Below are 24,816 nucleotides of genomic sequence, written 5' to 3' on the forward strand. Positions count from 1 at the left end.
AGCCGCCATTGGTGCTGCCCCACCTGTGGAACCTGGTGCTTTGGGACATGGGGTGGGGAGGACAGAGGTTGCTGCCAGGGGACAGAGCATCTTGGTGCTGCCCTGTAGCAAGGACGTGGCTGTACCTAGGCAGGGCCATCCTGGATGTCTTTCTGCTTTGTGTTTCTGAAGTCAGGAGCAGAGGGGAAGCCAGGGCAGGAGTGTTCTGGGCAGCATCCCAGACATGGTCCAAGAGCTGCTGGATTTTGCTGTCAGAGGTGGTGCCAGCGGCAGCAGTGGAGCGGGCATGAGAAGGCAGCAGTGGCCTGGGAGCGATCCTGGGAGGAGCAGGCAGCACTCATCTTCTCAAGTCAGCCTTGCTGCAGGGGACCTAGCAGCTTGATCCCCCGGCCCTTGGCTTGGGGCTCACCTAGCAGCACTGGTTAAACAAGGCACAGGAGAGCAAGCTCTGACACCCTATCTTCTGGAAGGTCTTCGCCAGTGGTGGGTTGAAATAGTTCTGTTTCTCATGCTTTTGCTCTGCCAGAACTGCCGTATTTTTACTTCATCTCATTGCCCAGGAAGATCAAGCCCCAGCCTGTTTGGGACTGTACAGGCATGAAGCAAAGGGCAGAGGAAACAGACAGCAGTGTGGTCTGGTCTATAAATTGCCTTGAGATGAATTCTTGCTCTTTAGCCCACTACGTGATCCTCAGCATTAATTCTAGTCACCACCATCTCCTTCATTTTCTATCCTTCACCCAGCTTAGCCGTTGAGGCTATGGCTGTGTTTAGAAAGGGAACCGTTTGTTACAGTGTGTTTGGACATGGCCAAACTCAACAAGGCCCTTGGGGCCAAGCTCAGCGAGGCCCCGGTCTCAGGTGGTCACTGTGCTTATATGAACGCTGACTGGGAAAAGGAGCAGCCCCAAGCGCTGCAGAGGCAAAAGTGCCATGGAGTGGGGACAGTCAGCGCTGGCCGTTGCATTGCTTGCAAGGCTGAAGCTGCCGTGTGGGATGAGGGAGCGCGGTGGTTTTGTGGTGTGGCAGATGGATGCTTGTGCCTGGTGTGGTGCCGGCTGGGTCGGCTCAGGTGCCTGTGCGCACACGTTAGGTATGCGGGGTGGAATTTGGAGGGTAAATATTGAAGCGGCATTGTCTGAAAACAACCCTGTTTTGAAGCTTGCTCGCAAGCACAGACAGCTCCCATCTAAGCTGCATCCTAATCCCTCCAGCAGCTTTGTTTGGCATTTCTATTGTGGGGCCGTCCTCAGAAATGTAAACTTGCTATTAATGACCTTTTTTATTTTAAATTTAGGTGAAAAACCTGACAACAAATGGAAGACTGGGGCCTTGGTCCCCATGGCAACTGTGTGAGCATTCAGATGGGGACAGCACGGGCTCCTGCATGTGTAGGTCACGTTCGTGTGACAGCCCTCGTCCTCGCTGTGGAGGTCGCGGCTGTGAAGGGGCCAGGATCGAGGTCGCAAACTGCTCAAGGTACCTCAGCATCTTTGTGCTTTTTGGGAAGGCAACCAGAGTTGTGCCTGTCCACAGCTTAGCTCCTTGTGTTTCTGTGACCGTGTTATTGTATCCCAGCCACACTGAGGTATGTGTGGTCCAGCTTGAAGTCAGTGAAAAATGAAGGAGCCCAAGGGCTCCGAGAGAAGGGCCTTCAGCCAGGGCTCTTGGAAGATGAGCACCCCGAAGTACACATTAACCTTCTCAATGCCGTGTCTCAGTTTCACTCAACTGTACAGTGAGCGATGACCCATCAGGAGGAGGTGAGTAAGGCAGAGGTAGTTGTTAGTCAACTTGAACAGCAATAAACTAAAAAAATCCAGTAAGCTCATAATTTTTCGGAGTTTGGATTCCGAGGTTGCGTTGCCAAAAGCAAGCAGAGGTCCTTCAGAGCAACACTTGTAGCTCCGAGCAAGGCTTGTTTGCCTTGTTCTGTGAGTCTGCAAACTGTCTGCAGCACGCTGGTTCGGTGAAAGCAACAGATCATCGTACGGCAGCGAGCGGCGCTTAGGAGGCATGCCTGCTGGGGACAGTACTTAATGCAGGTAGCTCAGCTTGTGTAGAAGTAAGTGCTGCCTTTCCAGCAAAGCCTGAAGCTCATGCTTGAGCAGTATGGAAGCTAAATGTCCTCCAGTCGGGTGTCCAAACATAGCCACAGTGTTTGTGTCCACGTTACCCCACCGCTCTCAGACTGTATCATATCATGACTCAAGGAAAGACGATGCAATAGTGTTAGCACTACTTAACCAGGGTGGGGCCAGCCAGTATTTTGGTAAATATTGGGTCAATACAGTTTTTATCTACTTTATCTTCTCCACAAACATTCATTCCATTAAGGACAGCTGTCTCTTGACTCGTCCCTGGAGATCAGTGCTGGTCTTGGCACCAAAAATTCAGCAATACTCATGTTTGAACTGGCATCTCTCCTTCCAGTTGCGGGCTGTGCTGCCCAAAAGGCGTGCAGTCATTCCTGCCCCTCTGCTGCCACCGTGGGCTGAGCAGAGCCTTCCCAGGCAGGCTTTTTATGTCAGTGGCAAATGGAAAGCATGCCAGTGGGATGGGTTTCTCAGCACTGCTCTGATGGCAAAAGAGGCAGGAACAGCTTCTAAGAAGGGGATGAAAAATAGATTATTCACTCTTAAGACATAGGAAAACAGCATGGTTTGAAAAATAGGGACATCTGGTCATCCTACATCCGCCTCAGCCCTCAAATTTCCTTTAATTGACTTCATATGGCATTGAGATTTCTTTTTTGCAAAGAGGGAGCAGGATGCTTAAGGATGAGTTCTTTAGAAAGCTGGAGATCTGAAAATGAAAGGTGTCTTTATTTCTGTTAAAAATCCTGAAGCGCAAATAGATGCTGAGAATTGTTGGGGGGTTGAGGTATTTTTAGTAGAAATTACTTTCCCACTTTTGCTGCAACAACAGCAACCTTCCATTTGATTTCTTCTTCCTGTGATATTACGTATAAACTTTCTTTCAGGTTAAGGAGCGGGGAGTAGTAGGTGGGTTAGAACATGGCAGAATAAGATGGAATCATAGGATTTTTATAGGAATTACTTGTTCTTTGACCTTGTTTGGGGTGGGAGAGAGGAAGAGAAGGAAGGAGGGGGATGAGAGAACAAGAGGAGGAGGGGAGAAATATCTAATACGGTTCTGAGATAAAGCTGCCAAGAACAGGCAAGAGTTGATAACAAATACAAAAACTGTGAAGGGCAATGTGGGTTTTAACTTTCATCCTCTGCCCTGATTGGTGCTATGCCAGAAAATATTTCTTGCCAGCAGTGTTATTAGTTCAGTAAATGCTTTGAAAATTAACATCTGTTTTCAAGCTTAGCTTTCAAGAACCAGAGAGCACCTGAGTTGTTTTTTTGACTAGGCTTTTTAGAAAGGTTTTTCTTTACAAAAAAAAAAAAACCAAAACAAATGAGATTTTTTGGCTTAAGGCAGTGAAGTGTCAAGATTAGGCAGTTCTGTAAGACAGAGCATTGCCACTGGCTCCATACAAAATGAAACCTGCAGCACAGAAGAGATGAGATACAGTTCCTCCTCTCCTGCTCCAAGGTTCACTAGTGCTGCCAAATCAGAGGAAGGTGAGCTTTAATAAATGCAAGATTTTAAAGATTACGATGTTTGCTTCTGTGTAAGCACGCGGTTGAGTTACAGCATGGCAGCCGTGTCTCAGGAGCCGGCCGCCTGCATGTGCTCAGCCTGTCGCAGGAGTGAGGCACAGAGCATCATCTCTGCCGCTGAGGTGTGAACTAGGGGGTTTTACATCACATTTGCTTCAGGCTAAGGTACCACTGCTCAGCAGAGATGTGATCACTCATTAAACCGTGAAACTCCGATCCTGCCTCTGAGCTCTTAATTGCCTTCTGGATTCTACAGATTTAAGGTCACACTACAGTGACGTCTGCAGGTGGCCATGAAAGCTAGAAGCAATTATTGTTACTTTTAATGAAATTTGAGATTTCCACTTAATAGGATTCAATGCTGAAGGCTTTAGGAAAGCACCAAATATTATGAGGGTTGTGATAAAACTGTGGGAGCTGGCAGTAGTAATGCTGTAAGAGATTTAAAGCACCAGTACCTACTGAATTAGCAGAGGGTCAGTTTTTTTACATCCTTTGGCACAACTAGCATTGGTGAGCCTCAAAACCTGCACTGTTTGTGCAGAAGAGTCCAGGAGATACAACTTTGGGATCAGTCATTGGCTCAGAAAAGGTAGGTTATGAGACGTGGAGGAGAAGATGGGGGAATAGTCAGTGAGAGTTATAGCAACCACACTGTTGCCCAGCAAATCCTAGGAGGCATTTTCAAAACCATTCAGTATTGGCTTCATTCTTTTCCTTTCCAGTTCTTAGAGACTTCAATGGGAGGAAAGTTAGGCCAATGCTAAGCACTTTCGAAACTCCCTTTTCTAGGTCTCTGCTGATGTAAAGTCTTATTGGAATGAATAATCTCTTCTCCAATGAGTTCAGTGATTCCCCCATTAGAACCTTACGTGTTTTGTTGTCAAGCACAGCATGATGTGGGCAGATCATCAGGTAACCTGTTCTCTCTCACCCCCTTTGTTAGAAATGGCGCTTGGACACCCTGGTCTTCCTGGGCTCCGTGTAGCACCTCCTGCGGGATAGGCTTCCAGGTCCGCCAGCGATCCTGCAGCAACCCTGCTCCACGGTATGGGGGTAGGGTCTGCGTTGGACAGAGCAGGGAAGAAAGGTAAGAGATGTTCATGTTGCTGGGTGTTCACTTCTGTGGTTATAATGTTGGCAACTGGAAGTGGTGGCTCTTCTATGAAAGCGAATAATTAAGGCTGTTTGTCTGCACAAAATGCACTAAGCGGAAGGAATTCCAGAGCCTGGAAGGGATGAGGTTGCTCACTTGCATGGCCACTCTTTTTCAATGAGCCTGTGACCATGAGGGACTTCAGAGCTGCCTTCCCTCTCAGGCAGGACCCTTCAGACGTTCACAAGCATTCCTGTACCCCCATCAGAGGGCCAACCTCCTCAGCAAAAGGAGAAGCTGTGCCTGCTGTTAGCTGTATAGAGTTCATAGATCCAGTTGCACTGCTCTGATCCATCCCTGAGGAGGCAGTTGAATATGTGCAGCTTTCATTGCCAGTTGCACCGTTCCTAAGTCTGTATTAATTATGCTGATGCACCAAAAGAAGTTCAAGACAGAATACAGTTTAACTCACAGATTCAGGGTTGAGCTTTTGCAGGGCTTTACATCAGAAAAACATCTCTTTTTTTTTTTTTTTTTTCCCTCTAAGCTAAGCAAATTTCATGCAAAATCACTAAAAGACAATACTTTTTGAACCTACAGAGCCATCTGCAAGATTACATTTCTTCAAGCCCAGCCCCTCATTAAACACATGCTTCAGGGCATCCCAATTTAGTTTCCAGATTTGACATTTCATTAAAGGCCACCTCTGCTTGGCAGTAGGCTGTGGTCACTTAAGACAGATCTCTCTGCATTTCTCAGAATACAAAGGGCAATTCATTTAACTTCCTTGATTCAGGACATTTTAATGTTTAGTTTGATTTGTGGCCATTCAGAGTGGTCTTTTTTGGGTTTTAAATACTACATCTGAGTCAACTGCAGTGCTGTGTGATTCAATTTGAGAACAATATTGATTAAAAAGCTGAAAAAAATTTAAGTTACCTTTTGAAAAGGGAACATGAAATAACATTAATTGAGGGCCTGCTTTTAGGTGCATATGGCATCTAGTTCAGCTCCAGCTGCAAACACTAGTTTTTTAGGGTCCAAGCAGCAGTAAGGGCCAGATCATGTGAAGAGAAGTTTGTCAAGTGTTTAGCACCTGCCATTAGTGACAGATCACTGTTGAGGTGACCTCCCATTAGTCATCCCATCGAAAATATTTACCATCCACTTTCTCTATGACACATGGGCTTCAGTTTATGAGCGCTTTGGGGAATTCAGTGCATAAAAGTTATGAGCTTAGAGGACTTTGAAAAACCTGATCTTGACCATTTATTCCGACTGTCTTGGTGAGCTCAGCCTGGTTAACCACTCCGCATTCTGTACAAAGAGTACAGTTCTCCACCATGAACAGGAATATTGCTAATCTGACTGTTGTGTCAGCCTTCTGCTGGCTTTTTGTGCATGCATGAATTGCACCCAAATGCAGCATGCAGTCTTGTATCCATCACCATTTTGTCCCTCAGATGTGCTGACATGGATGTTTTTTGAGCAATGCACTTTCTTCTTTCAGATTCTGTAATGAGAACAGTCCATGTCCATTACCAATTTTTTGGTCTTCATGGGGTCCTTGGAATAAATGTAGTGTGAATTGTGGTGGAGGGATTCATTCAAGGCAGAGGTCCTGTGAAAATGGAAATACGTGTCCAGGCTGTGCTGTGGTACGTATTGTTTATTGACGTTGTGTAAGGGGCTCCTATTGATGTCTAGTATCTAGGGTCTTGGTATTTAACTCCTCTCTCCATCTTGCTTTTATTTCTCAAGCTAAAAGAAAATTATATCCTCAGCTTTTGCTGGAGAGGATGCTGAAATGAACTGGGAAGCAGAGAGGTGGTAGATTCCCAAAGTCAATGCAGTTGGTGTGAGGGTGTATGTCAGAGAGGGTATGTGCACACACACACGCAGATGAGGACAAACTGGTATACAGAGGACTTCCTTTAGGCCTCTGTAAGCTTAGGTAGCAAGTCCTTTACCTGAAAGTACTATACATTTTTTTTCTTCTGCCCCACTCCCAAGGATGATCCTACTGAGTCAAAGAGGCCCTACGTGCATCAGAAATGAGTCTCACTGTCATACTTCAGTAAACAACAGGTCAAACATCTAGTTAACCTATCAGAGAGGCAATGGCTACCCATTTTCTCTCTTTATTGTCCCTTTCCTATTCTGGCAGTTGTTTCATGCAGCTGTTTTAATTAGTTTTATGAAGGGTTTTCTTTTAGTGTAAGCAGATTTGATCTGGAACCTCCCATCTGTTCACAAGCTGTTTGGCATTTACTCTAGAATCATAAAGTCCTGAAGCATTACATTTCTTTCCCTCTGCCAGAAAAGACTGGTTTATTTATTTATTTTTAAACAAGAATGCAATGTTTGTCACTGGAATTCCTTCCACTAGCAGCGAGAATTGTAAAGACCCCAAATCACCCCCATCCTCATCCAACCAGAATGTTGTCTGTACTCAATGGATCCTCTACGCCAAGAATGGCAAAGGGTTCATAGCCCTCACTAGACAGTTCAAAAAGCCAACCAAACAAAAATAGCTGTAAAAAAGAGATAATCTAAACCCATCTTAAAAATAAAACAATAAACTTTTCCAGGAATAAACCTTACTGACATTTTGTCCTCATGGGGCTCCTCTAGGCTGACCTAAGAGCAGCATCTCAGGTCACAGCAGAAACTTGTTTGCTGTTATTATTACCTATTGCCTGAATTATTCTCTTGCCCATAATGTCAGGACAAGGGGTAATGGTTTTAAACCAAAACAGGGTAGGTTTAGACTGGATATAAGGAAGAAATTCTTTACAATGAGGGTGGTGAAACACTGGAACAGGTTGCCCAGAGAGGTAGTGGAGGCCCCATCCCTGGAAACATTCAAGGATAGGTTGGACAGGACTCTGAGCAACCTGATCTAGTTAGCTGTGTCCCTGCTCACTGTAGGGGGGTTGGACTGGATGACCTCTAAAGGTCCCTTCCAACCCAAAACATTCTATGATTCTATGATTCTATGTACCAAGCTTTCAAAACCCCACAGGACTTTGAGTCAGCAAAGAAACGCAAACCTGAGGGAGACATAAAAATGGCAAATATAGTTCACCCTTGAGGTCCACCTGAAGCTATGCAACACCACTGCCTCCGTAGTCACCACATTTTGTGTGGCACTGGCTTATGTCTGTAAGGTCAGGTAAGGTGGATGGAGGTTGTTTTAGATGCAGAGGGTACCTACCCTCTTATTTTCAGGGGTGTAAACAAATCTCTGGCAGTTAGGCTGCTGATGTTCAACAAGTAAGGAGAGAGTGGGTTTCCTTCTCGGCAGGAATATAAGACCTGCAACCCAGAGAGCTGCCCGGAGGTGCGCAGGAACACACCCTGGACCCCTTGGATGCCTGTCAACATCACCCAGAATGGTGCCCGCCAGGAGCAGCGCTTTCGCTACACGTGTCGTGCCCAGCTGTCCGATCCCCATGAGCTGCAGTTTGGGAGGAAGAAGACCGAGAGTCGATTCTGCCCCAATGATGGCTCAGCAGTGTGTGATACTGACTGTACGTCTTGCCAGCTCTGGGCTTGTTTGCTGTTATTATTACCTATTGCCTGAATTATTCTCTTGCCCATAATGTCAGGACAAGGGGTAATGGTTTTAAACTAAAACAGGGTAGGTTTAGACTGGATATAAGGAAGAAATTCTTTACAATGAGGGTGGTGAAACACTGGAACAGGTTGCCCAGAGAGGTAGTGGAGGCCCCATCCCTGGAAACATTCAAGGATAGGTTGGACAGGACTCTGAGCAACCTGATCTAGTTAGCTGTGTCCCTGCTCACTGTAGGGGGGTTGGACTGGATGACCTCTAAAGGTCCCTTCCAACCCAAAACATTCTATGATTCTATGTACCAAGCTTTCAAAACCCCACAGGACTTTGAGTCAGCAAAGAAACGCAAACCTGAGGGAGACATAAAAATGGCAAATATAGTTCACCCTTGAGGTCCACCTGAAGCTATGCAACACCACTGCCTCCGTAGTCACCACATTTTGTGTGGCACTGGCTTATGTCTGTAAGGTCAGGTAAGGTGGATGGAGGTTGTTTTAGATGCAGAGGGTACCTACCCTCTTATTTTCAGGGGTGTAAACAAATCTCTGGCAGTTAGGCTGCTGATGTTCAACAAGTAAGGAGAGAGTGGGTTTCCTTCTCGGCAGGAATATAAGACCTGCAACCCAGAGAGCTGCCCGGAGGTGCGCAGGAACACACCCTGGACCCCTTGGATGCCTGTCAACATCACCCAGAATGGTGCCCGCCAGGAGCAGCGCTTTCGCTACACGTGTCGTGCCCAGCTGTCCGATCCCCATGAGCTGCAGTTTGGGAGGAAGAAGACCGAGAGTCGATTCTGCCCCAATGATGGCTCAGCAGTGTGTGATACTGACTGTACGTCTTGCCAGCTCTGGGAAACCATAGGGCAAGCCTAGATTTGGTGGTGGAAGGGGGATCCTCTCAGAACAACCAGAACCTGATTGTGTCTGCATAAATCTCGACATGTATGCCCAGTATCACTGAAAAATGGCAGGGGTGGAGAGAGGCCCATGACTTTAGAATTCAACACAGTTGTGAGCTCTGTGCTTATGGCAGTGTATAGATTTGTTCTTCCTACTGCCAGGCTGCCCCAAAGAGAACAGGCAAGTAATGAGGGTGTAGAGAAGAAGAGCCATTCTACCCGACAGCGTGTCTTTACTCTTCTTTTCTCTGGAGGTCCCCTTCTGCATTGCCTCTGGGGTTATGCCCTTCACTACTGTTGTGATGCAAGGCAGTGTCCTGAGGGCACAGCCTCAACTGCCACAATTTGCTGCCCAGAAAGGTAATTTATCAAGGATATCAGTAGACTCAGTTTGTGTGTGTACAGATTTCATTTTGTGTCTAGCTTAGCTGTAGCCCTGTGGAACAAAACTCTTGCTAAGGGCTTTCAACAGAAACTCTTCCCCAGGGCACATAAATCCTGTTTCTATTCATGAGCTGAAGCCCTTTTTAAAAGCCCAACAACTGACTAATTTGTGATTATGTGGTGTCTTGTTTGTTTTCCTTGAAGCTCTTGTTGATGACCTCCTCAAGACTGGTAAGACCTCTGCACGGATTATCAATGGGGGCTGGTCCTTTTGGGGGGCCTGGTCTTCCTGTTCCAGGGACTGTGAGTTGGGCTTTAGGATCAGGAAGAGAACATGCACAAACCCTGAACCTAAAAATGGTGGCTTGCCCTGCGTGGGGTCAGCGATGGAGTACCAAGACTGCAACCTGCATCCCTGCCCAGGTAACCACGATCATCTTCCTGCATGAAATTCAGAGGTGTTCTTCCCCATCTTAACGGTAGAGCCACAAAAAAAGATATCAGTATTTCCAAGCTGCCTTTTTTTTTTTTTTAATTAATTTGGGGGATTTTTTCTTGATTTTTTTTTTTTTTAAAGCTATTGTAATGACCCATGTGTGTCATCCTTAGTGCTATGACTTATGTTTCACCTAGGCTCAGAGGGCTATACGGCTGCATCCTCTAGAGGAAGTAGTATTGTGGCTTGTCAAGCAACTTTTTGCTTCAGGAAGGTTTGATGCTCCATCCAGTGGAGGGCATTGCGGTGCATTCTGCACCAAGTTGAGGAGATGGGCTTAATAAATGTGGCTTAATACTGTGTAGAGATGCTTGATGTGGCGGTTCTTCTTGTGAACACTTGTTTCTTCCCCCTCTCCTGCTTACGTATTGTTCTTGCGATGGGCATCTACTCTTGACATCAGTTACCATTTCCTGCACAGCCAGCAGGGAGTATTCTTGCCTGGTTTCCTGGTTTTCGAGTTTGTCCTCATGTTTATGTTGCACTCCTGGTCCAGAATAGTAATAATAGGCCATTGACTACTGTATTCTCTCTCACTTATCCTCCTTGCTCTGTAATAACTATCTAAACTAAATTTAAGTGTTCTTACACAAATTGCCTTGCCTCTTTGCAGTTCAAGCAATTATCTACCTCTGGTGATATAGTTTGTGGCCTACACTTGAAAATGCCGCATTCCAATAGTATTATTATGACTCTAAAATTCAATACAAAGATAAAATTCCAATGCAGATAGGAAAATATGATCAGAATGTGCAGCAAGAGCGTAGCAGGAGTGTCAAATATTGCACTCTATGGCCTATAAAAAGAAAATAACTCTAGCACTATAAAGGCAGCTATTAGTACTATTTTGGAAGCTCTCAGTGGCTTTTCACTAGTGTCTGTGCCCTTCTTCTGTGCTGTTTTCTCCCCTTGGACACTATGATGTTTTACAATCTGTTCTGAGTGCATGATTACTATTTCTCTGTGTCTCCCTCCTTCCTGCCTCACTCAATATATATACACAAATCCTGGGTTTATCTTGCACTAAGTCATCAGGTTATTATCTTCTGAAATAATGGCATGTGGACCTGCAAATCACACAATCTAGTAGCCTGGCAAGGGGGGGTGGGAATCAGGGATCTTAAGTCCCTCCCTAATTTTACTGTTAACATGTGGGGCTATGCTCAGATAAAGCCTCTGAGTTTCTGTTCCCTGAAGGTTGGAACTAGAGGACTCGGAACCCTGAAAGAAAGGTGCCATATAAGCTCCACTTAGGTTGTGCAGCACTGTTTTCCTAAATAAATCTGCTGTTGCTATAGGTGAAGCATCAGGCAACAATATAATAATGACAATGCTGTTTTATAAAAAGGTGTAGAATAGCGTAGCATAGCATAGCATAGAATAGAACAGACTGTTTTGGTGACTACCCTAAAGAATAGTTTCTATTTTGGCACTTTATGATGCAGAGTCTTTTTGTGAATAGACTTCATTCTGCATCTGCAGAGTGCAGCACATTCGTACCCTCTCTTGATACGAAGTTCTTGTTGTCAGGCCCAAAAGTCCCGGGGTGCAAGAAAGTGCTAGCTGGTCTGGGCAGGGTGGATCTGGAAGGTGAGATGTTGGGGTTCTCCAGCTTTGTCACAGTGAGGAGATTAACCAACGACTTCTACCTCTCTCTCCTTGCTTTTCAATGCCCTTCAGTGAAAGGCTCATGGTCTTGCTGGACTCCTTGGTCTCACTGCTCAGCAACCTGTGGAGGAGGACACTACCAGCGCACGCGGACTTGCACCAATCCAGCTCCGTCTAGCGGAGAGGATATCTGCATTGGTCTGCACACTGAGGAGGCCCTTTGCAACACACACCCATGTGAAGGTAGCCAGTTCTTGTCCCTGCTCCACCTGGCTTGGGTGGTGGTGTGAGCAAGGCACATCTGCAAAATGTTTAAAAAATAAATCAGAAGCACCACCAGTTAGATGCTTTTCTGTCCATTCAGTCAATATCTATTGAGCCAGGGAAAAAGGAGACACCCCAGTGTTCAACTGCAGTGCATCACCTTGCTCTTTACCTGTTCACCAGCCCATGCTCTGGCATTCTGGTGCCGGACAGGCAAAATCCTGTTAACAGCTGATCCATGTAAAGTAATCGAAAAAGCAGGAGTTTCATTCTTCAATGTGGGAGGTTACAAGACAAATAAACGGAGTCATGAAGCATCAATCTGTACAGTTGCTGAAGGGACAATCCTTCCTTTTTCTTACACAGACAGGCAGATGAGCATGTGCTACAACTCAGAGGACAGGATTTAGAGCTGTGCTGGTTTTGAACCGCCTTTGTGTGTTTCTGATCCAGTACAGGCTGACTCCTGCTTAGGAACATCAGCAAAACTCTCTAACTGCTGTAACTTTTGCTGGCTACCCGGGGTATCCCTGGGAGGCCACCTCAAAGCTTGGAGGTCCTGGTGTGACATTGCCCCATCCAGCTCCTTGTATGTCTTTAACCAAAGAGCTGATATGGGAGCTTTTAAGACAACTCCATACTGTGCGGTGCTTCACCAAGGGTTGGTTCAGTCTGTATTAAGAAAACTACAACCTGATAAGTAGGGTATGATGTTTGCATTATTATTTGTATTGAGAAAACTAAATCCACCAAAGGCCCCGGGTTTAGATGTGTGAGAGAGGCCCAGGCCAGGATTTAGACATCCTTCAGCATGGGAGAAGTTTGGTATGTACAAGGGATCCCTTTTCTTCTTGGTGACGTTGTCTGGGTGTTTTTCTGATCTTGGATTTCAGGTGGTTGGTCAGAGTGGTCAGAGTGGAGCCTGTGTAATGAAGAGGGCATCCAGTACCGCAGCCGTTACTGCGAGGTACACAGCCCAGACTCTTCTCAGTGTGTCGGAAACAGCACACAGTACCAAGATTGCCTGTATAATGAAATTCCTGGTATGTACAACATCATGGAGGAGGGAGAGGGTGGGCCATCTCAGGAGAGCAGCTTGTGCCCTTACTGTCAAGCTGGGCTGAGATCTTCCCTACTCTAAACTGGGCTTGGATGCTTCTAGAAAAACAAGCAAACATACACGTTAAAATCTCCCTTGTTGCAGGCACAGGATAACTGGCATTCCTTTAAGGCAGCTTGGCTTTTCTTTAAAACAGAATTACCTAGATCTGTAATAAATAGCTAGTCCTGCTTCGCCTGAATTGAAGCTTTTAACATTGCATAGTTCATCTCAAGCTGGGTTATAAAAATTATCTCTGTTCTCAGTATGGATATGGGCAACAGAAGGTCCTTGAGTTCAGGTATCAAAAGAAGCATCCCCAAAAGAGTGAAGAAATAAGGTGAGGCAGATGGAGAAAATTGGCATGTGAAGTGGAGAGATTAATCAAGGGTCTAACAGAGCACCAGCGTTGATGGACAGATGGTCATCAACACCTTCCACCCTGTATTTTGTGGAAATTGAATCTCTCAGGCAAATATTTGATATGGGTCCAGACAGAATAAGCCCTTTCCATGCGTTCTTTTCTGGATTATGGTGTCCTGACTTAAAAATCTGACATCTCTAGGCAATGGTACTCTTCTTTTTCACAGTTTTCTCAGCTGTCTTCTTTCCCCTAAATTGAAGAAGCTAAACAGTGATCAGGTAACAGTACTGGAATTGTCGGGCCTTTGGACAGGTTTTGTTGCATGTGTTTCACACTCTAAGCTTATCATTCAATTTAGAGAGACTCTCAGCTTGCTGCAGAACACGTGAGCAGCTTTTCATGTCTGGAGCACAGGGGGTTTAATTACTTAAAGAATGAAAGTGATGGCAAAATGACAACTTTTTCCAATCTTCTTCTCTTTGTTTAGTGATCCTGCCAGCCTCCAGCATTGATGAGAGCACGAACTGTGGAGGTAGGGTACCACTAACTATATATCTTATTTTTATCTTAACCTGGCTTCTTTTCTCCCTGTGCAGTATCAACCAAACCATTAATCTATACAGCTCATATCCCACTGATAGCCTTAATTCCACTGGAGTCTTGCTGTCTGAGTCAGACTGGAGGAATGTATCGCATGTCCACTTGTCAGTTCCAAGATTTTTATTTATTTCAGGGTTTGGGTTGGTCATTGAGGGTCATTAATTACCAAGGAGCACATTGCTTGTCTCTCTGTATCCACAGGGTAAATGGTTGAGGAGAAAGGAAGGGATATTCCTCATTCCACCACTGTAAGCCTCCAGCTGTTTGGAGGCAGGTGTTTTTAAATAACCTATAAAGATTTCAGTTAACAGGGCCTCTTAGACACATCTTTTGCTGATATAGGATGAGATTAGGGTTTATACTTGTCCTCCAAGCACTTCCTTTCATTCAAGTCCTCACCTCTCACAGAAGTTGTGTCTCCTTTCTGCATGTAACTTAGAAAGATTCAGTCATTAGTGTCACTTTTCCATTGCCCTAGGAGCCCCTATGATAAAAATGCAGACTGAAGAAAATGGCAGGTTCCTTCGACATTTTAAAATGCTAGTTTCACGCTAATGACCATGTCAGCTCCTGCTAGCATCACATCCCTGCTTTCCTGAAATCTAGATGATCTGCAGGCTGCCAAAATCTCTTCTCCCTGTGGAGATCATGGCAAAAAAAGGTATGCCACCTGTGGCACGGAAATGTGGCCTCTCGGTTTGTGACTGTGGGGCAATCAATGGAATTAAGATTTCAGCACCTGCAATGTACCAGTTGGCTTTCTGCGTCACTCCTTCTCCCTCAGAGGGTGCAATGTATCTGCTTCAGTTCCAGGACTCCTTGCTACAGCTTGCACTCTGCTGTTGTGCACTGTATCCACATTTCCTTCTTTTACCACCAGCACTGCATTTGCTGTTGCAATCTACGTTTTACCATAGCTAATATTATTTATTACTTAGTGTTCTACGATATTTGGCAAAGAAGCTAATCAATAGAAATTCTGTTTGATGCGGCTCAAAAAATCTATATTTTCAGAGTGATGAACCAGAAAGCTTCCCTCCTGGGGACTCACATGCTGCAAACAAAATAATTTGCTTTGTCCCTAAGATGTGGCTAAAAGTCATCTGAAAAATCAGATGGGTCTATCAAAGGTGAGAGGAAAATGTAAGAGAGCTTTATGTTTTAGAAAGGATTTCCTACTGTAGTGAATTGGTAAATGGAACAGTGAAATGAAACATTCACTGTAAGATAAGCAAAGCTGGGCAGGAGGGGAATGTGGCAGAGTGTCATGTGGCTTCACTGAAGACGATTGCATGTTCTGTGTTTTACCTCTCATGAGTGACATAAAGCAGGCAGAGGTTTTTAGAAAGGAAATGTCTTTTTGGAAAAGTCTTGTAACATTTAGCAGGAAATTATCATCTTTCTGCTGGTTTTTTGGACCATCATCCAAAACACAATAGAAAGTGGTAATCTTGCAATAGAATTTTATAGTATGGTTTAAAAAATAAATGTAGCTTGTCAGTCTAATAAATTCTGTATGTTCCTTACTGTAATTATGATTGAAGTGCATTACTTTGCTGTAGAACTCTATTGGTTTTGTTCTTTTTAAACTCAGGAGGATATTTTTTAACTAAAGATTAGAGGAGAGCAGTAGACTAATGGGCAGAATTCTCTATTTGAAAAGCATATCAGTTAAAATGTAAGATGGCACCAAAAAATGCACGCCGTGATCAGACTAAGAATGAACCTCGTTTAAAGCCACCCTGAGTAGTCCCTTCCATTTCTCTGCACACAGTCAAGTCAACACAGCAGTCTGTCCAAATGAATCGGCTTTTTAAGTGTTACGGGAATTTTACCGCTGCAGTCCCCACGAAGCCGATGTGGCATCCCTTGGGACAGCTGCCCTGGGGGAAGCAGTCAGGGTCATCCCCCCCCCAGGTACTAGGGCCCCTGTTACTTTTCTTTGAAAGATGACAGAGCACAGGCAGAGGAAAAGCAGTAGCATTTGGAGCTATCACCGCTGATTCTTTTTCTGTAGAGCCCCCCCACACACATAGCAAAAGACCACAGGGTCATAAAGTTTTGCCGCCCAAGATTGCTTCTAGTTGCTTCGTTAACTCGGTGGCTGTAAAGGTCGCTTCTGTTTGTTCTGTTCTCAGTGGAGATCTGTTGGTGGCTGGTTTTACCATGGGGTTTGAGAGTCCCTGAGGTGAGGGAGGAAGGAGGAGTACCACTTGACTTTGTCTTCCCTCCTTCAGCCCCCCACCCCAGTCGTAAGTACCTCCCAGTGCGTGGGACACACAACTACAGCTCCTTCCAGAGGTCAGTGCTGGGCTTGGAGGGTGCGGCTGCAATCCCACATGGAGAGATCTCTGTAGGAGGCTTTTATAGTCCAAGAGCTTTTCTTTTTGAAATATTTGCACTGAAGCTACCCTACCAGCACCTGCCTGCAGCTGGCTTCTTATCTTTTCAATTTGTGGAGAAAGCCAACAATGGAGTGTTTTTCAAGCAGTTCCCCCCTTCCCTTTTTCCACCTTTTCCCACCACCTTTCCACCACCTTTCCACCACCTTTCCACCACCTTTCCACCTTTTTCCTCCCATTCCCCTGAGGACCCCTGTCTCACTGGTAGCCGTACAAATACGCCTCAGAGGTAGCACAGACATGGCCAAGGCAATGCCACCCCGTGAATAAGCAAGAATGCTGAGCACACTTGGATTACATGGGGGAGGAATGTGTATCTCCCCCACCCCACACACAGTCCCACAGGCATTTTGGGCAGCCGACAAAAAAGGGCTTTCCTCTCCCTTCCTTCCCCTTTAGAGAAACACTGAGCATTTTTATCCCCTTATTTCCATGACACGCACATGCTTTGGAATCCATTAATGTGCATTGTTTGTACGGCTCATTTCTTTAGCTGTCAGCTTAACATAATGTTTAGTTTCAATATCAATAGAGGGGAGAGAGGAGAGACAGGGAGGGAGCTTTGAGAAAACAATGCATGAACCTGTTAAACTGCACAAGGCAGAGCTGCAGTGGGGAGACTGATTTGCAGGGAGATTATGTCAGTTTATGTTAGAACGTAAGACTCTGGCTTCAACAGCTTATTAATGTTGATCCCGAGATGTCATAGCTCTGATTTGCACCTGTGGTCTTGTCGGGAAAGGGAAAAAGGCTTCTTTAAAAATAGCTTCTATTGTCATTTCCCTTGCAGGTTTTAGTCTCATCCATCTGATTGCCACTGGGGTCTCCTGTTTCTTCGGCTCTAGCCTCTTAACGTTTGTGATTTACGTGTACTGCCAGCGCTGTCAGAGGCAGTCCCAGGAGTCGACTGTTATCCACCCAACCACTCCCAACCATCTCCATTACAAGGGCAACACAACCCCCAAGAATGAGAAGTACACCCCCATGGAGTTCAAGGTAGGGAACTTGATGAGAAATACCACAAGCAGCTTGATACTACCAGAACAAATTCTGTATTTATGTCATGGTTGGAATTGGGTAGATTTGTGGTTTGGTGCCCAGCTGTTGGTATTACATGTGGGGTTGAAGGGGCATTTAGCCATACTGTCACAAAGGGGTTACAAAGTCCCATTACTGCAATGGGATTTTGTTCCGTTTCACAGACCTGATGAATGCCAGTTTGGCAAGTGCATACCAAGACACTCCAGCCTATTCTGACTATTATATGCATACAAATTGTCCTCTAAGAAATCAGTAAGAGCTCAGTTCAGTGCATTGTTAGTGCATGGTAAGAGGAAACGGAGGGGAGGAAGAATAAAAATGGAAACTTCATTAGACAAATAGCTGGGAAAATACTTACTGGGAGGATGAGATTCTGGAAATGCCTTGGGAACTGCCAAATTGGAGAGAATGAGAAAACAGAGAGGGTTGTGCCCCCTCTATCAGTACTGGACAGAACTTACCCCAGGCATCCATGCAGAATTCGGTGATAGCAACAGAACTGGGAGTTGAAGCCTTAGGAGAAGATGAATGTTGAGGTGGCATACTCTGTTGGCATGTCTGCTTGCTAAAGAGAACAGCCATTGTCTGAGCGGGTAGGGCTAAGGGTGCAAGACACAATATGCTGAGACAGTAGCGCATCGTTGTATTTGAGCATCGGTCTCCAGGTGAAGTGTGGGCTCAGAGGAGTGAGCAGTGGGATGGGTGAAGGGGCTTGAAGTCACCGTGAGGAAAAGCCTCCCTAAGGTCACTTGAACAGTGTGTTGCATTATCTGGGACATGACCACAAACCAGAAGGAAACCCTGCAGCTGCTTGCTCCTTCATATAGCCATGTGCTGTTGACATTTTGATTGTCTGCTTCTGCTGATCTGGCCCAGCTTCTGACTGAGACCCGGCAATAAGATCAACAGTGGGACCGTTGCCATAGTCTAAACTCCCTGGGTGTTGGGGACTGTTTCTATGTAGGGATTTTATAATGCTGGGCACAGGACGATTCCTGATACATGGCCATGATTTGCAATGGGAATACGCATCAGAACTAAGAGTTTGCATCAAATCATTTGAAAAGAGTCAATGTGGTTTTGGTGTTCTAAAAGAAAACAGTTTGAGCTGGAAAATAACAGACCAGTTTGGCAATAAGCATGTGCTGAATTCCTTGTGTTGGGCATTGCAGTCCCTCAGAGGATCCCACTGCCTATAAATGCGGTCTCAAAAATACATTTCCTAGCAGCATAAGGCTACAGTTGCATACAGTTTAATAAGGGTGCAGCATCATAATGCAAGTCAGCATGGATTTGTGGAAAGTAAATCATGTCAAGCAAATTGGATTCCTTTTTTAAATTAAATAAATATTGATCTAGATAGGAGGGAAGCGGCAGACATATTGGGATTTTCAGAGGCTTTTAACAAAGTTTCACAGGATATATTATTCTACACACTCTGCATATACAGGTTAGGTAATAAATTATTAAGACAGGTAAAGAACTGGGACCTGATCCTGGAAGCTTCAAACTATGAGAGTAATCCTTCCAGTTACATGAGCAGTTGTGGCAAAGTCTATAGGAAGACCCAGATGAGAAAAGTTTGCAGGAATAAACAGATGAGCAAGAGTATCCCCTTGTTTCTTACATAGCAAGTAACGAAGAAAAGAGACAAATATATTTTTGTGGCCAAAATCAGGTACTTACAGGGTTGGCTTTGTGTAAACATTTTCTTCATGATTTATATTGTGCTGTCATATCTTATCAGATGATGCTTAAATAGTAAGAATGGTTAAAATTTAGAAGGATGAAGTTGTTCACAGAACAGTTTTGCTCAATTGGGTAAATGGATTATGAAACGCAGTATGTCTGTGCTGAATGGTGCAGTGGAGTAGAAGTAATAACAAAGCTAAGCAAAGTTTAAAATAGCAGCAGATTACTTAGTGTAGTATCAGGAGGGAGTTGAACTCTTTGATAGATCTGTCTCTGAATACTTGATCTAGTGTACAGTAACAGTGAGCAGCTGTTAGGATCTTCTCTCGAGGGACATAAAGAGCCTAGGCATTAGATCAAGTTTTGAAAAGTCTAGTTTATTTTTAAAAAGACATTAACTAACTGGGGCTATATGAGTTAGGCTGGGGGAAGAAGGGGGTTGGACACAAGGAGACATAGACCAGATGGGGCTTATTTCTAGAATGCTGGGAAGTGAAAGAGTTCAAGAACATAAATCTGCAGTCATTGGACAGACCAAAACTAAACGTTTAGGAGCAAGGGGCTACTTGCCGAGAAGAATTCGAAGTCATACACTTTCAGAGTGGTGAATGAGGCAAAGAGATTAGAAAGGGTGAAATCTATTTATCAAGTGAAGCCCCTTTTCTCTATTCCTGTTAAATATTTTCCTTATGTTCATCTTCTTTATTGGCCCTCCTTTCTTAAACTCTTGCCTGAAAATATATCATTTTATACTACAAATTTCCCACTCCTCAGTGTTCCCTTGAAGAATATAGCATTAGTGCAGTAAGAGGAAGGCTCTGTGTGCTCTGTGCTGTGTAATTACTTACAGAACTTGTTATTAGCCAGCTTTATATTTAGGAATAACTGGCAGATTTTTCTAAGGGTCAGGAGGGAGTTTTTCATGCCTTCAAGGAACATGTGTGGTTTTATTGTGATGCTACACAATTAATGTTCAAATGATGGAGCAGCTAAAATTCACCTTCTGGAAAATGAGGGTTGGGCTGAGCTTGGATATGGGCCCATCTGAATTTAAAATGAGTATGTATGAAAGAAAGTGAAAACACCTGAAATTTTGTATTCTAAACCCAAAGAAGTTTCTGTTCAGCAGATACCAAGAAAACTACCCCCAACAATTTTTAGGTAATGAAAGCAAATGAATCATTGTGGGGAGTGTGTGTATGTGTGTGTGTAAGAGTTAATAAATCCACAATTAAGGAAATACATGGTGTGTAGACTACTTTTCAGTAAGAGAGAATGATAATACACAGTGACATGATGGTAGCAGAAGGCTGAGCATATGCACAAGTCTATTATTTTCCATTCTTTGGTAATAATAAGCCTTCTGCAACCATCTTTAGTTTGTTTTCATCTTGAAATATCTCTGCTCTCCAACCGGCAGGTGAACACAGTAGAAAGTTTGGCAGTGTTACATTCAAATGTAGAGCACTGAATGAAAACTCATAAATCAAGGTGAATTTTATATGAAGGCAGATTTTAATGAAGGAAGTGCTAGCTGATATGAGCCTTGTTGGGCATTTCAGCACAGCAATGCAGTAATGCAGATCAGATGTAAATATCATACATAATGGTGACCTATTGATCACTTAGCTGATGCTAGCTTGCCTAGGCAGTGTTTTGCAGAAGTGTTTTATTTTTGCTGGCTTCTTTTCCCTTCCTGTTTTGCTTTCATAAGAATGTTGTGAGGTTTATTATTAGCTATTTTAGCCATGATGTCTTAAAAGATTTCATGCATATGCATTTACCAGCAGCACGTTGATTTTGATTTGTTATTCACAGATCGTAGGGGAGAGACCTTTGGGGTCACCTAATAAGCAGTTCATGTTTCATTAATTGGTTAAAGTTCATACAGCACTCTGACAATATTGAAGACTGTGCAGAACAAGAGCATAATGAAATAAAAATTATCTGCTCTTCACATTTTGGCATGATGGATTACAGAACCACCTACAACCTTCCCAGTACTGCCACACCGATTAGTTAATAACTGGCTATCAAAGCAGAGAGGAGATCCTCTTTTTTAACATGTTGCTTCAGCTACTCAGTGACTTACTCATTTGAGTTACTTATTAGAGTCGTGCTGATGGAAAGCCAGATGATCCTGCAGTAGAAGTGGGAGGATGTTGGGTCATGGCTGAGCCCTTGTGAATTAGAAGCTCTTGGAACAGCCATACATGGAGAAAGGGTTTGGACTGAACTTCTTCCTATTGCTAAATCCTCTGCCAATAAAGAGAGCCAAGATTTTATTCTACACGGGATTTGGACAGTCAAAGGCCCCTGCACATTGGTCCAAATCCAAAATCCAATGGCCTTTGGATCAGGCCAGATGGGATTAGTGAGAAATGTAAGTTTGCAGGATGGTTATGATGATGATTCTGCAGATTTTCTTGTGCTGGACAGACCTCTCTCTGTCCTTCCTTCCTTAAACACAGCTTTAGTCATGAGTCATGCAGTTAAACTCTTTCTGTACGGATGCCTCAAATAAGCTGAGGAAGCACCTGAGCATTGCATCTGCTCTGGGGCATCGCTGCTGCTCTCGTAGAAGCTAAGGGCCAAACACTGAAGTTGTGCTCAAGCAAAAGAGTAATTTATGTCAATGAGCACATTTATTGTGGGGGAAGATGAGGTGAGAACTGCGTGAGATTGCAGGATATGGCAATGAAAGAGGGAAACTAAATATTTGATGTATCAATCACCTGGTACCTGAAGTTTCTAGGAGGACATCAGAACAATACACATTCGCTTCAGGAGGACTGTAGGGCCTGCACTTGCTTGAAGTTATACAGCAAATATTAATGCCGGTACCAGAAAATGGGGGGAATATTCAGTGGGTCACTTGGGACTCCGTATAAATTAGAAGCTACAATGAATATTTTTTAACAAAGCAAGAACAGTGCTGTTGAGAATCAAATAACAGTGCAGAGCAGACACCCCCTGCAAAGGACTCTGGACACTATGATCCACACTTCATTACTAATCCCAAGTAATTCATGGCAATAAAATACCAACGTGGAAGGTTATGAAAGAGAAACCAATTCTGCCTTTGGAAGAAGAATGCTTCTGGATAAAACAACAGACTGGGTGTTTGGTGTGGCTTTCAACACTGAAAAAAGAAATAAAGCTGAGGGTATAGGAAAGTGGATGCCTGTATGGATTTTAAAAGCCTCTCTCTTGCTGATGGTCATTTTCATTGCCACTGAAAATCACACCTTTTTTATAGCAGGTAGACAGCCAGTGTTCAAGTTTCAATGAGCTTTAACTACTGTCAAATGCCCTAGAGGAATGTTTGTCTAAGTCAGCCTTGGTCTCTGAGGATGTTTGTTTCTCTCTGCCATGGAAAACTTAGGGCTTCAGTGTCCTATCGCTTAATTTGATATGTTGCTACTTCAACTAAAATTGGCTAACCCATTTATTTGTAGTGATCACAGCCCATACGCTGATAGCGCTGTGATATAAGCTTTTCTCTTCTCCCGGTGACCCTTTCACGGTGCATCATTTAAACCCCAGGAAGTGGCTGTAAAGTTCAGACATAAGCCAGCAGTTGATGATACCCAACATCGTCAATAAGTTATCAACAGTCTTCCTTAAGTATTTGCTCTAGCTGTATGGCATTTTAGAGAGAGATTTAGCTGATGTAATCAGCTGGAAAAAATAAATACACATATATATATATATATAAATACAGTCAATCATATTGAAACATAAATTTTGTTCTGAGTGAATTTCATGTTTAACAAAGACTATTTCCCCTGAACAAAGTGGCATTTAAGAACATTAAGTGCTTGGATGGTAGAGTACATATTTTTAGTACTTACCATGAGTATAGTATTATTTGAAAAAGAATAGCAGGGGCAGGGGGTTGCATTGGCAAAGGAGCATTGTGCCCTTTCTTGTATGATCCTGCAGTTGCAAATATCACTTCAGGGGACTCTCAATTTACATAATGCCTGCTAGGAAGGGAAAGCAAGAGAGCTTACTGATGGGGAAAAAAGGATTAAGTGGTGCGTCTCAGTCAAAATCTGTTAGTGTCTTTTCTCCCCTTTATATCACTGGGTCGAGTCAAATTGAGCAGTCAAGCATGCCTGGAGGTGTGGCTGTCCTAGGATGATTGTGTCTGTAGAATGATGTGTGTCTCTTGGAGGAGTCCTCGCCCCATGGCAGCAGTGGCTCAGCGGGTTGCTGTGTGCAAGTCACAGATATCTCCCTCTCATAGATACATTATTTAAGAGTAGGGGAAACCGCCAATTTGGGTCTAAAGGTTTCCTTGCTCCTGCTCCCTCTGGGATGCTCGGCAGCTGCTCACAACAGTCCCACAATGGGAACTGGTCCCCACTCCATCCACCTTTCATACAAACCCTTCATTACTTCCCAGGGCTATTGCTGCTCACTGTGGGGTGGGAATCCACGTTGCTCCTCCTCCCTCACCATTTTGAGAGAGTCCAGCTTTTGGGATGACTTTTTGTTTTTCTCTTTAAGCCATATTGAGAAGTTTTAAGTGACATTGTGGGGAGATGCTTCATATTCATCCTGTCATGTTTTTGCCTATTGACTCAGCCTTCTCTCCTCCTGCTTGTACGGCCAGATGTATCTCCTCTACACCCAGGTTGGGCATATGGTCCATACTCCGCCTTCTTGCAGGCTAGGCTAGTCATCATGGATGCTCACACTAGCCTTTCTTTGGGGTTGTATTACTGCAGCTGTGATAATCTGTGGATGCAGGCAAGACAGGTTTGTAGACAGACAAGTTTTGTTTTGTTTTTAATTAGAACAATGAGCACACTTGGAAAAAGCTGGCAGGTTTGTGAGCTGCTATTTCAGACCTGAAGACAAGCAGATGTGTTCAAAAGTTTATCTGATTTTTCCAGCTACACTAATTGATCTAATAATTGATACTACCTTTTCATTGCAATTTTTGCCTGTCCTAATTTCTCTGAGGCTGACATGTATCTGCCCCCACCCACCCACCTGTGCTGGAAGAGGAAGTAAATGAAGAACTGCGGGAAACAAAATTGCACTGCACCGACTGCTGTGTATTTACATGACTTCCCTCTACTGGTCAGAAGAGGAATATTTCAAATATACCCTAGCCTCATTTGCTAAAACTTCATTGTTCTTCCCTGGTCCAGGTGCTTGAAGTGTTTCCTACCTCCTTGTCTCCTCGAAGCTGTGGCCAGCAGCGTTATGCACATTAGCTGAACTGGGAAATCCTCAGTGCCTCCAAGATATTCAGAAGGAATTCATTATGTGTTTGCAGAAGAGTTTAAAGGGAGCCATGAAAAAGGCAGGGAGCTAAAGTAAAGGGGGAGGAAAATATTAGTCAAACAATAAATACCAGTAAACATATAACCTTTGTGGTATGCTTGGAGGCGAGCTTCCTCACTATTCATCTGGAATAGCTCCACTAGCGAATAATGGATTTTTAAGTAGAATTATAAAGAAATCTCACCGCATACATACAAAATAAAGATAGCTGTGTCAGTATTCAGAACTAGAGCTCAATGTCCAGAACGTGTTTGACAGCTCTGAGAGAGGACAGCTGAAACACCTGAGCTGTTTTTTCCTGAACCGTGACCGGCCTGTCCTAAGGAGCAATGGAGAGCTCAGGGCTGCTCAGGAGCTGCTGG

At 44.2% G+C, this 24,816-nt stretch overlaps 1 protein-coding gene across 1 annotated transcript in view; it reads left to right on the top strand.

The window, feature by feature from the left end:
• The window catches only part of SEMA5B (semaphorin 5B), a 138,458-nt gene that overhangs the window by 104,521 nt on the left and 9,121 nt on the right, over positions 1-24,816 (top strand). Inside the window, 9 exon segments of the mRNA XM_009640865.1 lie at positions 1,298-1,479; positions 4,579-4,722; positions 6,239-6,386; positions 8,036-8,261; positions 9,792-10,010; positions 11,764-11,934; positions 12,849-12,998; positions 13,906-13,950; positions 17,211-17,416. Of these exon segments, the coding sequence (XP_009639160.1) occupies positions 1,298-1,479; positions 4,579-4,722; positions 6,239-6,386; positions 8,036-8,261; positions 9,792-10,010; positions 11,764-11,934; positions 12,849-12,998; positions 13,906-13,950; positions 17,211-17,416 (1,491 nt within the window).

Source organism: Egretta garzetta, unplaced genomic scaffold (genome assembly GCF_000687185.1).
Source record: "Egretta garzetta isolate BGI_Z169 unplaced genomic scaffold, ASM68718v1 scaffold326, whole genome shotgun sequence".
In the NCBI taxonomy this organism is placed as follows: domain Eukaryota; kingdom Metazoa; phylum Chordata; class Aves; order Pelecaniformes; family Ardeidae; genus Egretta; species Egretta garzetta.